General features: G+C 38.0%; 2 protein-coding genes across 2 annotated transcripts; both read right to left on the minus strand.

Moving 5' to 3' along the window:
- Positions 1 to 1,680: 1,680 nt before the first annotated feature.
- Positions 1,681 to 8,959, minus strand: LOC127853485 (acetylcholinesterase-like). Its single transcript, XM_052388044.1, has 2 exons — positions 8,234 to 8,959; positions 1,681 to 3,526 (listed from the first exon to the last, which is right to left on the minus strand). Exons 1-2 carry the CDS (start codon positions 8,944 to 8,946, stop codon positions 3,106 to 3,108), a joined length of 1,134 nt encoding a protein of 377 aa, XP_052244004.1. The 5' UTR covers positions 8,947 to 8,959; the 3' UTR covers positions 1,681 to 3,105.
- Positions 8,960 to 8,979: 20 nt separating this feature from the next.
- LOC127853757 (pyrethroid hydrolase Ces2e-like) lies at positions 8,980 to 9,627 on the minus strand. The gene has a single exon (XM_052388530.1). The coding sequence runs from the start codon at positions 9,625 to 9,627 to the stop codon at positions 8,980 to 8,982; it is 648 nt and encodes a 215-aa protein (XP_052244490.1).
- Positions 9,628 to 16,135: the final 6,508 nt, after the last annotated feature.

A 16,135-nucleotide genomic window follows, 5' to 3' on the forward strand; every position in this document is an offset into this window, starting at 1 on the left:
TCTCGTTCGGCACGTGACCATCTGCGGCCGCCAGGGCGCGCTCGAGTGTCTGTTCCACCTCGATGCGCTGGTTGTCGTCTAATATGGACATGCCCCCTTCCGGTACCATTTGTTCCAAGTCACACATCGGGTATGGGAGGTCCCTGATGCGCGCGCATGCCTAAGAACGTACACATCGAGGCACGTGAAAAACATGGTGTCCAGGCACAAAAGAAGCTTCGACCTCTGGAAGGTTCCGAAACATAGTGGACACCGGTCCATGGTCGCGACGGAAGTAAACAAGTTTTAGCCTGTGACATCTCTATGGACGGTGTAAACAGAGTTGAATATTATAACGAACTGCATTTTGCGCATGTTCTTAATTATTGTACACACTTAAACACACACGACATAACCATGTATTCCAATGTCTATTTTATGGTTACTGTGTGAGAAATATTTGTGACACCACATGCATACTTATGTCCACCAATAGTGTAGTAATATCGGAAATGATTCTTTAAATAAATTTTACTTTTTTAGAACTACGCACTTCTATTAACTGAGCTTACTTGGTAATTGTACTTATTAAAGAAAGCGGTTTACTTGTAGCATTTTGTCATTTGCAGTTAAATATCAAATTGACTTACAGCATGTATTAAATTACTCGAAATGTATTTAACGTTCGCTTTATATTAAAAAGAGTGTACGTGCAAAGTTAAATCAGTACCATTAGTCTATTGTTTATTAGATTCGATCACTGAATACCGTTTTCAACTTTAAATAATGTCAGATGCCATTACGTTGTAGGATACGAGAGATTTCAGATGATATTAGCCTCGTTCTGGGAAAACTGGGCTTAATTCAAACGCGGGAAGAGTCATCCCGTTATAGCCTGTGCAGTCCGCAAAGGGCTTTCCGTTTGTATTGACTGTTTCGTTTACATGAGGTCTCTTTAAAACGACAATCCAGTTAAGGCGGAAAGAGTCGCCCCTGATAAGCCTAAAGCTAATCACGGATAACGATTGACGCACATGCATTAAGCCCCGTTTTCCCAGAGCGCGGCTTTGGATGTGTTATTCAGCGATTGTTATTCAGCTTTAAGAAGAACTGTAACTTCTGTTATAACTGAATACATATTTAACCATAAATAATGCAATCAACATTTGATTATGTTACCTCTAATATGGGAACAACTATTCGTGTGTGTTATGTGGGAGTTCAACATCGACACGTGCCTTTTTTATTATTTCTATTTGAACTAATGTGGGTATTTCGAAGTTTACCAAGTCCATCCGCATCTGAGGTTGCATTATTTTAGATAATCCGCAATTATTTATTTCAGAATACACGTATATCAATTGTGTTATAATGTTACATCCGTGGCATTAGTATGTTTCAGTATTATTAAAGGGAGACAAGTATGCTCCGCTTAATTAAACATCGTCAATAAGAGTTATCTCCAATTTTGAATACAAGCAGAATCGACCAGTTTAGGACGAACCTATAGCTCATACTTCTTAATCTTTACGTGGTAATTCCTAATGTCAAAATAATGTTATTGTAAATGCGTCTGTAATTCTAACTGAATATGATGTTAGTAGAAATGCTCCCAAAACAGTAAATATGTTCGTACATTTTATTATCTAAATTATTATAATAATATAAAACGTTTATAAACACATAGAATATTAGTTTTGTAACTTATACATACTTTATACAATTTGTAAATAAACGCGCTAATATATACATATATTTTTTACATTAATACTAGAACACATAAGCGTACATGTTATATACTATAAACAATCAGTTGTACAATCGTCGTCAATCAAATTTAGTCGAAAACCACGCAAAATGCTCTAAACATTCAGTTCATACGAACATATTTGAATACTTATAAAATGGCGAGATACTTGCTACTGGCAAGACAATAAAACGTCCAATGTACTTCAAGCTAGTGAATAGAATATGTAATATATGTCAAGTTATTTGTTAGAAATCTAGAGGTTAATGATTTAAATGGAATTTTGCTCAAACAAAAATAATACTAACGTAACCGACTGCAACATAAATAAATAATACAAGTTTATGATTTGAGCCGCGTTCTTGGACAATATGGCTTAATATATGCGCATAAAGTGACATGCCAGATTAGCCTGTGCATTCCGCTTTTGTGGAAAATAATCTTTTAAAGGAGATTTCTTTTAAAAGAAAATCCAATCTAGGCGGAAAGTATCGTCCATGGTTAGCCTGTGCGGACTGGACAGGCTAATCTGGGACGACACTTCACTCACATGCATTAAGACTGGACAGGCTTATCTGGGACGACACTTCACTCACATGCATTAAGCCCAATCTAGGCGGAAAGTATCGTCCATGGTTAGCCTGTGCGGACTGGACAGGCTTATCTGGGACGACACTTCACTCACATGCATTAAGCCCAATCTAGGCGGAAAGTATCGTCCATGGTTAGCCTGTGCGGACTGGACAGGCTAATCTGGGACGACACTTTACTCACATGCGGACTGGACAGGCTAATCTGGGACGACACTTCACTCACATGCGGTCTGGACAGGCTAATCTGGGACGACACTTCACTCACATGCGGACTGGACAGGCTAATCTGGGACGACACTTCACTCACATGCGGACTGGACAGGCTAATCTGGGACGACACTTCACTCACATGCGGACTGGACAGGCTAATCTGGGACGACACTTCACTCACATGCGGACTGGACAGGCTAATCTGGGACGACACTTCACTCACATGCGGACTGGACAGACTAATCTGGGACGACACTTCACTCACATGCGGTCTGGACAGGCTAATCTGGGACGACACTTTACTCACATGCATTAAGCCCAATCTAGGCGGAAAGTATCGTCCATGGTTAGCCTGTGCGGACTGGACAGGCTAATCTGGGACGACACTTCACTCACATGCGGACTGGACAGGCTAATCTGGGACGACACTTCACTCACATGCGGACTGGACAGGCTTATCTGGGACGACACTTCACTCACATGCATTAAGCCCAATCTTCCCAGAAAAATGCTCATTTTATGGATTTGCTTCACATTTTCTGCGCTTTAAAAAAGGACCCACAATGACGCTTTGAGTCAGCTGTCGGTCGGACTGGATAGAGAGGGGGTCTCGCTCAAGTTTGGGGTCTTCATCACTGCGTTATTGCTGTTGATATACAATGTCGGCTCCCTCGCTACCGATAAACAGACGAGCAACACGCATGCGCATAGCAGACAGAAGGAGACTATGGAGAGAGCGATGATGATGTTTTCAGCAGTGACTAAGTTTACTTTAATCGTGTGACCGATTTCCTCAGGGCACACAAGCGGAGAAGTCGCATTCTGCGAGGTCGCAGTGAGCAGTTCCGGTACCACGCTCGTCCAGAAGGTCATGAATGGCTCCCGGAAGTGGTGTTTGGGGCTCACGTGCGCTGCGGAGATGTCTAGGTACGACATGCTCATGGCGTCATATTCAGGCCACTGAGGATCGCCAGCGGCGTTTAGCGGATTAGGATTTCTGAAAAGACATGGACATACTTTTGACTGGAGCCCGCATTCATCAATTCTTAGACCTACTACTGTAAACTATTATTATTATTGGGACATCGAATTTTTTTATTTATTGGCTTGCCGGATCCACGAATCCAACACCAATATATCGACAAATGATATACGCAAATTCGTCATTTTTTGCAAAATCATAATACAACGAATAAACGCGTCCGCAAAAGTCATTTATAAAGAAACAAAAGTGAAACGTCATGCCGACGAAAGTAAATGATTTTACAACAGTAGAGAAAAGGCGCATATTAATACGGAAATCGTTCACAAATATGTATGGTACCAAAGTTTCGTATGCCAGAATTATTGTCCTTAATGACGAATGTTTTTATTTGAGTGGGGATGGCCATGCGGGAATCACAAATGCAGTGTTTCTTGAAACAAACATGTCCCAATAATTGACATAAATATGATAATTGCTTGGTGGGTACGGGTCCATCAGGATTCAACAAAAAGTAGGCAGAAATATCGCACTGATGTTGCTTATCTATATTGGCTTATATTTTCACATATATGTTAAAAACAAACGGAAAACAATGCCAAGTGTTGTCGCTCTCACGTGGCACATGGCCCCGAAAGCGCGTCCATATTGATGGTTGGTGTATAATTGTGTATGTTCAGTTAACAGTAAATACATTCAATAGTATACAATTTATAATATAGTTGGAATATTGTATTCTTAGTTATTAGACATAAAAACAAACGTGTACCTTGGCCAAACGGCCGAAAAGAACCTGACAAATAAATTAAAGCCACGCTTTTGGAAAACTGGGCTTATGAGCGTAAAGTTTTATACCAAGTTAGACTGTTCGGTCCGCACCGGCTAATCAGGGACGAAACTTTCCGCCTAAACTGGATTTTCGCCTACAAAAAAACGAAAAGTACCATACAAGCGGAAAGCTGCGTCCCTGGTTAGCCTGTGCGAAGTGTACATGCTAGTCTGGGACGACACTTTACGCAGATGCAGTAAGCCCCGTATTCCCAGATCGCCGTCCTTCTGAGACACGCTTAATTATGAATTTCAAAACAATTCAAATACTAACTTAAAATAATTCAAGTTATGGCTTGAAACGTATAATATTTCATTAGATTTTATTTACCTCTAGGGTAATCCATTCATAAATGCTATCTCAACGTGTTTTGAAGATATAATTGAACAGTTCGTTGCAACCAATTATAGGATGAAATAAATATCGACTTGAATTTTATCACAGCGTTTAACTATACGCATATTAATAAGATATTTCCTTAAAACAGTCTGTTTAATGCATGGCAGTTATGTTGAACATTTGATTTGAAGTCGATTTAATGTCTCGAGTATATCTGCTTCAAAATTACATTTAATAACTCGTGAACTCGAGCTTATGTTTGAGATGCACAAACTATACCAGATTAGGACCAAATAGCTTTCCTTACACACCACACAGATTGAATGTGTGGGACTGAATTCCACCGTCAAGGAAACACACTTTTAATGCCGTCCACTGTTTGTATCAGTAATCTTTAATAAAGCTGCACTTAAACAACATCGTATCAACATCTTATTGCTATGGACGATACGGTTAATACCATATTCTCAATTTTATTTCACTTTATAATGATAGTGTGTTGGCGTACTACATAAAGCTTTAAATAAATAAGAGCTGTGTCCATAGGATGACATATGCCCCCGAAAAACGCTTTGATAGAAGTCATGAGCATTTTTCGAAACCTAAACGCGGAAATAAGTTCAAGGTCAAGGTGTCAAAATTTGTGTGCGTATGGAAAGACCTTGTTCATATACACATGCATACCAAATATGAAGGTTACATCTAAAGAGACATAGAAGTTATGAGCATTTTTCGAAACCTAAACGCAGAATTCGAAACATAAACGCGGATCCTTAGTTCAAGGTCAAGGTCAAAGGGGTCAAAATTTGTGAACGCTACATCTGAAGCGACAAAGAAGGTATGAGCTTTTTTTTGAAAAATAAAAATGCAAAGTGCGAAGGAAAGACAGACGATCGGACGGACAGATAGACGGACGGACGGACGGACAGAAGGACGTACAGTACAATCGCTGTATGCTCTCCTTCGGGGGCATAAAAAGTGTTTCTTTTGTTTATCCCGCATGACAATTATATTTCGTGGTTAACTTGTTGGTATTCCATTCATGTTGAGTTTTGAAAAAAAAAATGCAACTCTATCATATTCGCTAACAAGGGTCATACAGGAAATGAGGATGATGCGTAGTAACATGGAAGATTGAACATTTTTTGATAAGTGGGGAACAATACGTGTACAGCAAACACGGAAAGGAAAACACAGTTTTGCCGACATCATAACCTAATTTGTTCGAGACAACAGTGGACATAAACCTAACCCAATTATTGTTTTGGGGACTTTTTACCATTCATGCTGCAATCTTATCCGGATGCAAACCCATGCTAGTGTGCAATACTTCATTTCCGTTAATGCCCAAAGTTAGACATGCACTCGAAACAAACGCATGAAAACTGGTAGATCTCATATCAAGAGTTAACACAGTTAAATACCAAGTATCCGCATGTGTATCTGAAAAACAAAAACATCTTAAGCCCGATTTTAGCATACATGGCTTTAGGTACTGATATCATTGATTCATATATCTATTTTAAAGTTGGTGGTGTTGCATAAAATAGTAGTCCACATATAATGTTCATATACCGGTAAAGCTTGTGATACTTTTAAAAAGAAATGCGTGTACTGATTATGAAGACATGGCATAGCTTATCCTGTAAAAATTTTTTTTTTTCAAGGAATCGTGACCTGTATTTGAAATTTAAACCTATAAAACGATAATTATGCGATCCAAACGCATCTTAATAACCGTCATATACAGGAGCTCTATACTCATGAAAATAAATTATCGTTGGGTAAAAACCCGGATAAACTGAATCTCATATCAGAATTTTGCATACCGTGTCTGTAATCATCGTCATGCAAGAACAGACTTGAATCAATACATGTAATCTTTGAACATGTCAAACCGGTTTACATTTACACATCAATACTATATTAGCTTACTCATTACCTTAAATTCGGTTTTATTGTATTACGATACAATCTGCCATCCGGTAAATGTTAGTAACGCTGTGTACACTAATATGTGTATAGATCAGCCCTAATTAAAGCGCAAAATAGCATTGTGCGAACGTATTTTGGGTACATATTCACAAATTTGCAAAAGCAGTGGTGAAACAGATAAACAGATATGTTAGGGTATTGGCAAGTCGATGATTTCTAAAAAATATATAAATATAGATATTCTTTAACCGATTTGTAAATACAGTTTTGCTTATATGTGTTTTGTCAGTAAATCAGAATTTGAAAATAAGTTTATTTTGATCTTGCTTTCAGTAATTGAAAATTATGTATATTTTACTTTCTTTTACACAATTAATAAGAAAACTACTTTTTGATCATGACCCTCTCGGGTTTCCGAGCTAACGGAGATACATATTTACAAGTAATTTCACCTTAGTCTTCATCAAAACCTATTTTTATGTCAAGAAGCGAGAGTTTACGTCTAGTAGAGCATCCCCGCCCAATAATACTGACACCAATCCTTGTAATTGTGAACTTTGAATACGCTATTTTAACAAACTCACACGGTATTTTGTTGCATCACTTGATGTAAGGGATTAAAACCATAAACTGTATAGACCATTTGGTGGCTTATCTTTCGTAAAAAGAAATTAAATCCCATATATTCCCAGGGATTAATACCGTTATTCTGGTTAGTGAAGTATTTCAATTTGGAGATTTTTCGAGGGAAAAAACTATGGTTGTTCCAAGAAACTGAGAATTAATATAATAGACGGAACGAAAACTAAAAACAAAAATCTGACTAATATTGAATTTTTTGTTGGTACGGAGACCGAACACAGTCATCCTGACAACGTTTAACAAGGGACAAAATTGTCACAAAACCAGGTTTTCATTGTGAAAAAAAATCTGATAAAGGGAGAAAACTCAAACTGAACTTTTGAAATGAACAAACAAAATTAACCCCCTTTGTAAGTTTGTTTTTAAAAAAAATCTATTTTTAGTCGTGGCGACCTTGACATTGGAGATATTGACGTGATTCTTTCGTGCGACACACCGTCCCATGATGGTGAACAAATGTGCCAAATGATTTTAAAATCTCACAATGAATGACATAGTTATGGCCAGGACAAGCTCATTTATGTCCATTTTTGACCTTTGAACTCAAAGTGTGACCTTGACCTTGGAGATATCGACGTAATTATTTCGCGCGACACACCGTCCAATGATGGTGAACAAATGTGCCAAATGATTTTAAAATCTGACAATGAACGACGTAGTAATGGCCCGGACAAGCTTGTTCCGCCCGCCCGCCAGCCCGCCAGCCAGCCAGCCAGCCAGCCAGCCAGCCCGCCCACATTCGCCAATCTAATAACCAGTTTTTTCCTTCGGAAAACCTGGTTAAAAATACGAGTTAACAACAGTTCGGTAGCGTTCGAATTAAACACAAATACGCCACGATGAGAACTGTTATTCGTGACGACAATGACTTTAAAAGTTAAAATCGTATAAGTAGTTACATATTGAATATAAAAACATGACATTTCTTAAAAGTGATTTACAAAACATGTATGCGTACAGTAAAGCATCATACATACCCAGTTCTCGCAAATTTTGCGATCATTTTGATGAGCCTTGTTGACAGCACCCTCTGTTCCACGGTCGGCGTGAATCCCGTCACGTGATTCACAAACTGCAGACCTCGCTCACTGAATCCAAACAGAAAAATGACGTCGTTGGCGCGGTTGGCTCCCGAAAACCAAACAGGCGCATGCGTAAGATTCAAAGGCTCCGAAAACTGGTAAAGGTAGGTGCTACCTTGTGCCACCAGTACGTGAAGGTTTCCGGTTCGAACCAGCGGTGCCGCGACGTCTATATCCGTGGAGAGGTCAACGACGCGCTGCCGTAGACGCTGGGGATCGTCAGCACCCTTAACGTCGTTGTATTGAAAGTTAACGGTCTGCGTAATAGATTGCGATATGTCACTACCGAAAGTCAGGTTTATAGCAATGGGAACTACGATGTTCCGTATGTCTGTCCTGCTTACATTGAACTCATTGTACGTGGTGTTCAAATGCTCCGCCCACAGCAGCGCAACATGAGCCCCACCCTCCATGTTGTTCAGACCAAGCATCAGATCCACGTGCAAAAATCCAATATCCTCTGTAGAGTTGTCACCCTTCGCCAGGTTGGTCATTATGACTTCCGGATCAGAGCGCAGGAACGCGCCGTCAATTGAGGGTCGAAACGTGAACTTTTCGTCTGAGGCGTTTAATATGTCGTGAAGACTCTTTCCTCGAAGGCAGCTCATTATTTCTGCATCTGACGCCCGCTGACAGCCTACCTACTCAAGCACATCCGTTTCAATAGAATTCCGTACCAAAGATTTACCACCCGTAGGTGGCAGTGCTGTGCCGCTCATTGCGACCACACGGTGGATGAGGCCTCTGTTTCCCGGATACAGCGTGTGGTAGATCGCGTTCGAGGCTCCAAAAGAATGACCGACTAGCGTCACCTTTTTGGGGTCCCCGCCAAAACTATGAATGTACTCTGCAATCCACTGTAATGCCATCTGCTGGTCAAACAAACCGTAGTTCCCGGGCGCCGCTTCGCTACCGAGACTGAAGAAACCCAGCATCCCTTGACGGAAGTTGATCACAACGACCACGACGTCTCCTACCGTGCACAGAACATCGGCAGCGAATACACTGGGATATCCTGGGGAACTGTATAAGAAAACGAGCACCGGAAGTGACGACTGGTTAACGATAGTGCTGTGTGGCGCGTATATATCGAGCGTTAGGCAATCCTCGGACATCATCACAGTCTTCACTTCAAATGTGCCCACCCTAGCCGGGTCGCCGTGATGGTAGCATGCCGGACGGTAGTACGTCCCGTTGTACTCCCCCGTCCACGGAGTTTTAGGCTCAGGTCGCCGGAAACGGATGGGAGGTTCGGCGTAGGGAATGCCCAAGTACTGCGCGAATAACATGACTGACGGATTACCGCTATCATTGTATGATGTCACTTCCTCAATAGAACCGGAAATATTTCCTAACGCCGTCTGAACAATAATAAGTTCGCATGAGGCGAACTGAATACTACACGTTACTATCAATGTTATCCATAACTGAATTAAACATAACTTGTTATTCAATTGAAATCCGTTTATATCATCTTTAGACATTCTTTCACGGGTGTTTTTAATCAAAATGTCTCAATTTAATAGCAAACGTTTATACTGTGTCTATACTTAAATCCATTAAGGTTTCATGTAACAACTAAACAGTTAACAACCTGTAACATAATTCAATAATTTATGTATACAGACTGGTCGTAACACTTCGAGCGTGAAATATGTGTTTAGTCAACCGATAGGCACTAATCAACTACACTAATCAACAGGTGTAATTGTGAAAACGTAAATAATACCGCATGCATAGATGTATATGCGTAGCGTAGCGCGTTTATATCTGTCAATGAAATGCTTTTATTAAACCAAGCGTGTGGACGGTTAGTTCACAACACCCCACTGGTTCAACTGCTCCATAGCTCTGCCTTTATGCGGAATATTTATTACGCCCTAATCCGCCATCAAAAGTTTTTTGAAAGCGCGCAGTGTGAAGTGTATTGAACAGATTTTGATACTTTAAATAACGAACACTGTGGTGGTTTAAACTAGAAAACTTCAACTGCAGTTTGTTTACGGACGGATTTGGAAAACTAAAAAATTGAAAATAACTTCAGCATTGCGTGTTTAAGACCAATTAACGTGCTCGTACCCTGTACGCATTGATTTGCGAAGTATTGATAACATTCACGTTTATTTCACATACTAAGGCGGCGTGCTGTTGATAAAATTATATGCTTAACCAATTTAAAATATCGGCTTTATGATAGTTAAACTATGTCATCCACTTTACGTCAGCTTGTGGTTTTACGTTTTTCGTGAGGTATGTAACTTACACTTAAGAAAAATACCTATACACATAGTTTTATTCTGTATCCGACATATATCAAGTTCGAGCAAATCAAACAAAAGAAGTTTATATGAATGTAACTATAAAATTTGATGCTTTCAAGAAAATTCGAGCAAACCGGAAAAAAACGACCCAAGCGAATTCTAGCCAGTGGGTTTCGATTGGTAGAGCAAAAATACGTGCCTCTACGACCCCAAGATGATGAAAAAGCCGGGCCTTGATGGTGCCACAAGGCAACAGACAAAAAGCAACATATCAGATCGGTCACATATAGCTAATCAATCGCACAGTTAAACATTGTTTATCTATGCCGCTCGTTGTTAGAATATGCATTCACGAAAATTATGTATATAATATATAGTGGTGCAAAGCCGATTTATATAAGATACTTGACTTCAGGATGAAAACATGATGATTAAAGTGTAACATCACAACTAGTCAACGTTCAGTTAAAATGACCTCGAATAATCAACATGTTCGTAATGACAATAGTTATATACAAGATAGTCAACGGGAATCAAAATTGGATTTCTCATCACATATAAACCTTGAGTTGTTGAGCCTAAACTAATGAACTGGTATTTACTTTGAAAAACTTTAGGAGAACGTGGTTATTGGAAACAATCCGCCCATTATTGTTCAGGCAAAATATGGCGTATCTGCTCCTCAAAACAAAAGGTGGGTTTGATCTAAAACATGTTAAATTAACATAAAAGTTGGTGCGATATTTACAATCAATTGTAGAGTATGGTGGTTTGTAACTTACAGCATATCACGAGCATGACACAATTGTTTTGAAATGGTTTTGCAACAACTGATAGAAACATTCAATTACTTTCTGAATCCGGATGTAACTCGGTTGCACTTCTATGTTAAGATCTACCAAGTATAATCAATTTAATCAGATTTGAATTTATGAGATACGAACCAATTGGGTACGCATTTGCACTGACTATCTACCTGATTCTATCAGAAACCAAGGCTACCAATATATGCAGGTGTCTGTCCGTTCTTTGAACTTAAAGAAAGAATAGTCAACCTTAAGAGATGTCAGAAAGCACTGATAACTAAATTTTTAATTTTTCGACCTGGGAGAGGCATCTTAAAAAACAAATGTCTAAAGATGAGACCACATATACATGTAACTGATTACTAACACGATAGTGATGCTTCGTTTCGCTGGGTAATATAACTATATGATCTTAACTAAAGTAAAACCAGTAATGTATTGATCAGATGAGAAGTACGAAATTGCGGACCATCGATTGTTGTAGTTTAGACTGTGATCATGTTAGATATGAGCCTCGCTCTGAGAAAAGGGGGTGTATAACATGTGCGTAGAATGTCGTCCCAGATTAGCTTGTGAAGTCCGCATGTGGATTTTCTTCGTCGAGTCTTCGTTTAAACGAAAATTACAATAAAAGCGGAAAGTGTCGTCCTTGATTAATATTTGCGGACTGGAGGACTTATCTTGAACTTCACTTTATAGTGGGGTCAAATGGTGAAATGATTGTTCACTTTTTGATAAAAGCAACAAACTTGGCACATTTGTAGATTTAAGTATTTTATTCAATTTAAGCTATGGACCCATCTTCAATTTTCAAGATGGCCACCATTTTCAAGATGGCCGCCAAGATGGCCGCCAAAATTTAGGAAATTACATGTTACTGCCATATTTGATTAAAATAGTCTGTTTTTGGCATTGAAATTAGCTGTTTTACGTTATTAATTAATTAAAATATGTTTCTACATGAAAAATAAATAAATAAAATATTGCATATAAGTCAAAATGGCTTCCAAAATGGCCGCCTAAAGTAAAAAAAAGATTTTCCACCACACAGACAAAGGGCTGTGCACAACAAGTCAGCTTTTATACACTTGCACATCCCACAGCAACCAATATGGAGACTGCAGCCACACTTCATTAACTCCTGGCACGACTCTGATGCTTGCAGTAGTGCTGTCCAGAACGGTACCCGAGCATTGTCCTGGTCTCTTACCCAACCCCAATTAGTTGGAAAAGGGAGTTCTGGTGAGGGAAATAGTGGCTGTCCCCAGCAGTATCCAGCCTGGTATGCGGTACGCTTAGTGTGTTGCAGTAGGGCTGCTTGTGTTGATGGAATTCCATCTATTGATCTACCTTTGCGTGTGAAGTGGTCCTTTCGGGCATCATATTACAAAACGTTCCAACGTTGGTATGATAGTTGCAATTGATTCGTCGGTTGGAGTTTGACCGAGAATCTTGAATGCTTCTGTTGCGGCTCCATATGCCTTCCAACGTTTCCCATGCTGTTTTTTTACTGTAGTAGGGTGACGTATAAGGGACACTTATACTGCCTTGCTATATGAGCTAGCTTTTATGGCGACGCGGTAGAGCGTTCGCTTAAGAACCGGGAGGTCCCGGGTTCTAATCCCATGGCGGTCGGGATTTCTTAGCTGGGTTACATTACCTTTAACACTGAATGCTGAGGTCTGGTCACATCCAGTAAATGCATGGAATGCCAATAGACCGCTCGTGATATCCTGACCAAGAACATTACACAGTTTATGTACAGGTATATATCTTTACTGTTTTCCTGTGCAAAACGCTATCCAAAGTTCCATTCATATGTTGAAAAGCTGCTGTAGCTATGACAACTACATCTGTATCAACTGTTCGTATTAGGATTTTATTTATTGTTGTGGTTGGCAGCATGCCGTGGAGTAAGAGTCATGTGTCTGCTTCTTCGTGTGTACATGGGGATAGGCTACTGCTTTATTCGATCGGTATATTACTCAGAACGTTTTTACCTTTGGTGGTGATGGTCCGAGAGCCCACTGGTGCTTATTGCAAGTTTTGAGGCCAAGAATTGTTTTTGTATATTTGAAAATGGTATTTTATTTTCTTCCAGAAAACCCATTTCTTAAGTGTCACAGCCGTGCACATCTATGAATTTTGGATAAAATCACTCAAAATCGAAAGTTTTCCTGCTGATTTCTGGAATAATTAAATAAATAGACATTTTCAGTCATGGGTATTTACCCAGGGTTTCAGTTTTGGGGTATTAAATAAGTATCAGAAATTTTTCTGATAATTCATTAAAAAAAATAATTGTCCATGTATTATTTAAAATAAGGGTTAAAACCCATCAAATTTCGCATTTTTTTAGGCAGAATTTGCCCATTTTTTACTTTTTAATTCTGCGAATTCTTTTTACCAAGTAACAATTTCTAACATATTTGTCTAATTAGTTATTTAAAAAACACACATATGACCTCCTTGTTTCATTCCAACAACGACATTTTTAATCACCATCTATTAGTGATTTTGTGTGGAAATGAATAAAATGATTAAAATCACACACACAACTGCTGATTTCTAGAAAAATTTGATTTAATTAGATTCATAAGACATGTGATCATTATAATAATCAAATATTGTTCGCATATATATAATTGCATATAATATCACTCTAAAGAAACAATGCAGTGATCGCAGTGTGATTTTAGGTTAAAACCACTATTTATTTTTTACAGTTTATGTAGGTTAAAAACCACTACATTTTAACTATTTTAGCTGTTTAAGTCCATTTTCAGGTTTTTGTTCCTAATTTTTACTCTACTGAAATAATTTTAAACATAGTAGTCTAACTATTGTATTTAAACACACAAAAGGGTCTCCTGATTTAATAATTATTGCAACATGAACATTTTTAAATGACGACTTTTAGTGAGATTTCAGGAACAATATACGAAATCAATCACAAATCATGATGCGGCGTCTCATCTGGGTCTGCGCTGTTTGCTTTAAGGAATTTCTGTAAGAAATATTCTAAATATAGAAAAGAGTATACTAGACATCCCTAATTTTGGAAATAAATTGATCCAATTTAGAAGGATGGGAGAGTTTACTGGACATTAATGGGTTTAAACTTACAAGTACACTGTACTTATTGGAATGTTTTGTTTTGAGCTATGTTATTCGCATATGTACTAAGACGAACAGTTTTTATTATTATCGTGATCACATGTGTTATGAATCTAACTATATCAAATTATTCCAGAAATCAGCAGTTTTGTGTTTGATTTCGTATATATTTCCTGAAATCTCACTAAAAGTTGTCATTCAAAAATGTTCATTTTTCAATTAAATCAGGAGACCCTTTTGTGTGTTTTAATACAATAGTTAGACTAATATTTTGAAAATTATTTCAGTTGAGTTAAAATTCGAGGAACTTAAACCTGAAAAATGGACTAAAACAGCTAAAATAGTTAAAATGTAGTGGTTTTTAACCTACATTAACTGTAACAAATAGTCGTTTTGACCTTAAATAACACAGCGGTCATTTCATTGCTTGTTTAGAGTGATCTTATATGCAATTGTATATTTATGCGAACAATATTTGATTATAATAATGGTCACCTGTCTTATAAATCTAAGTAAATTAAAATATTCCAGAAATCAGCAGTTTTTTGTGTGATTTTATTGATTTCCGCCCTAAATCACTAATAGATGTTGATAAAAAAAAGTCGTTGTTGGAATGAAACAAGGAGGCCATATGTGTGCTTTTAAAACACTGACTAGACAAATATGTTAAAAATGGTTAACTTGGTAAAGGAATTCGCAAAATAAAAATTTGAAAAATGGGCAAATTTGCAAAAATAAAATGACAAATTGGGTGGCTTTTAACTTTAAAAAATACATGGAATGTTGTTTTTTTGTTTAATTATCAGAAAGGTTTCTGAAACCTTTTTAATACTCCAAAACTGAAACCCTGGGTAAATTCCCATGACTGAAAATGTCTATTCATTTAATTTTTCCAGAAATCAGCGGGAAAACTTTCGATTTTGAGTGATTTTACCCAAACAAATCATAGATATGCACGGCTGTGACGGTTAAGAAATGGGTTTTCTGGAAGGATATAAAATTTCTCTATTCAAATATACACAAAAATTTCTTGGCCTCAAAACTTGCAATAAACACCAGTGGGCTCTCGGACCATGATAATCTGCTTTATGGATTTATTTATTTTTAAAGTAAATGAATATTTGCCAAAAAAGCATAATTCCCCCCCCCCCCTTGCAAAGATTTTTGATTATCAGCATAATTAGTAATAAAGTATTGTAATATTTCATTTGATTTGTAAAAGATCGCAACAAAAAATCAGCACCTCGTTATTTTTTCCTTTTTTTGATAGGTAGGCAGCCATTTTGAAAATGGCGGCCATTTTGAATAATGTAAATTGGGTCCATAGCCTATTTTTTCTTAAATATTTGAAACTACCAATGAGCAAAGTCTGTTGCTTTCATCAAAAAGTGAACAATTCCACTGAATACAAGCACCATATGTGGTGGAGGATGTGACCGCGGTTAGATTTTAAGGCAGCTTTAAGGTCTGGAAGTGTGAACTCGTTGAATGCAGTTATTTCTTTATTTAAGGACTGAAACAATATGTTGAGAATATTATTTTACAAATATAGGTATCTGTTAATACAAAAAAGAAAAAACACTTGCTTATATAACATACGTTCAATGAATATT

The sequence above is a fragment of the Dreissena polymorpha genome, chromosome 12 (assembly GCF_020536995.1).
Source record: "Dreissena polymorpha isolate Duluth1 chromosome 12, UMN_Dpol_1.0, whole genome shotgun sequence".
NCBI lineage: Eukaryota > Metazoa > Mollusca > Bivalvia > Myida > Dreissenidae > Dreissena > Dreissena polymorpha.

What these genes read in the sequence shown, in the direction of transcription:
- LOC127853757 (XM_052388530.1), bottom strand. Translation starts at nt 9,627, where the DNA reads ATGTTATTCGCGCAGTACTTGGGCATTCCCTACGCCGAACCTCCCATC.
- LOC127853485 (XM_052388044.1), bottom strand. Translation starts at nt 8,946, where the DNA reads ATGAGCTGCCTTCGAGGAAAGAGTCTTCACGACATATTAAACGCCTCA. An exon ending in GCAAAATTTGCGAGAACTGG is followed by an intron (nt 3,527 to 8,233) that starts GTATGTATGATG and finishes ATGTCTTTTCAG; the next exon opens with AAATCCTAATCCGCTAAACG.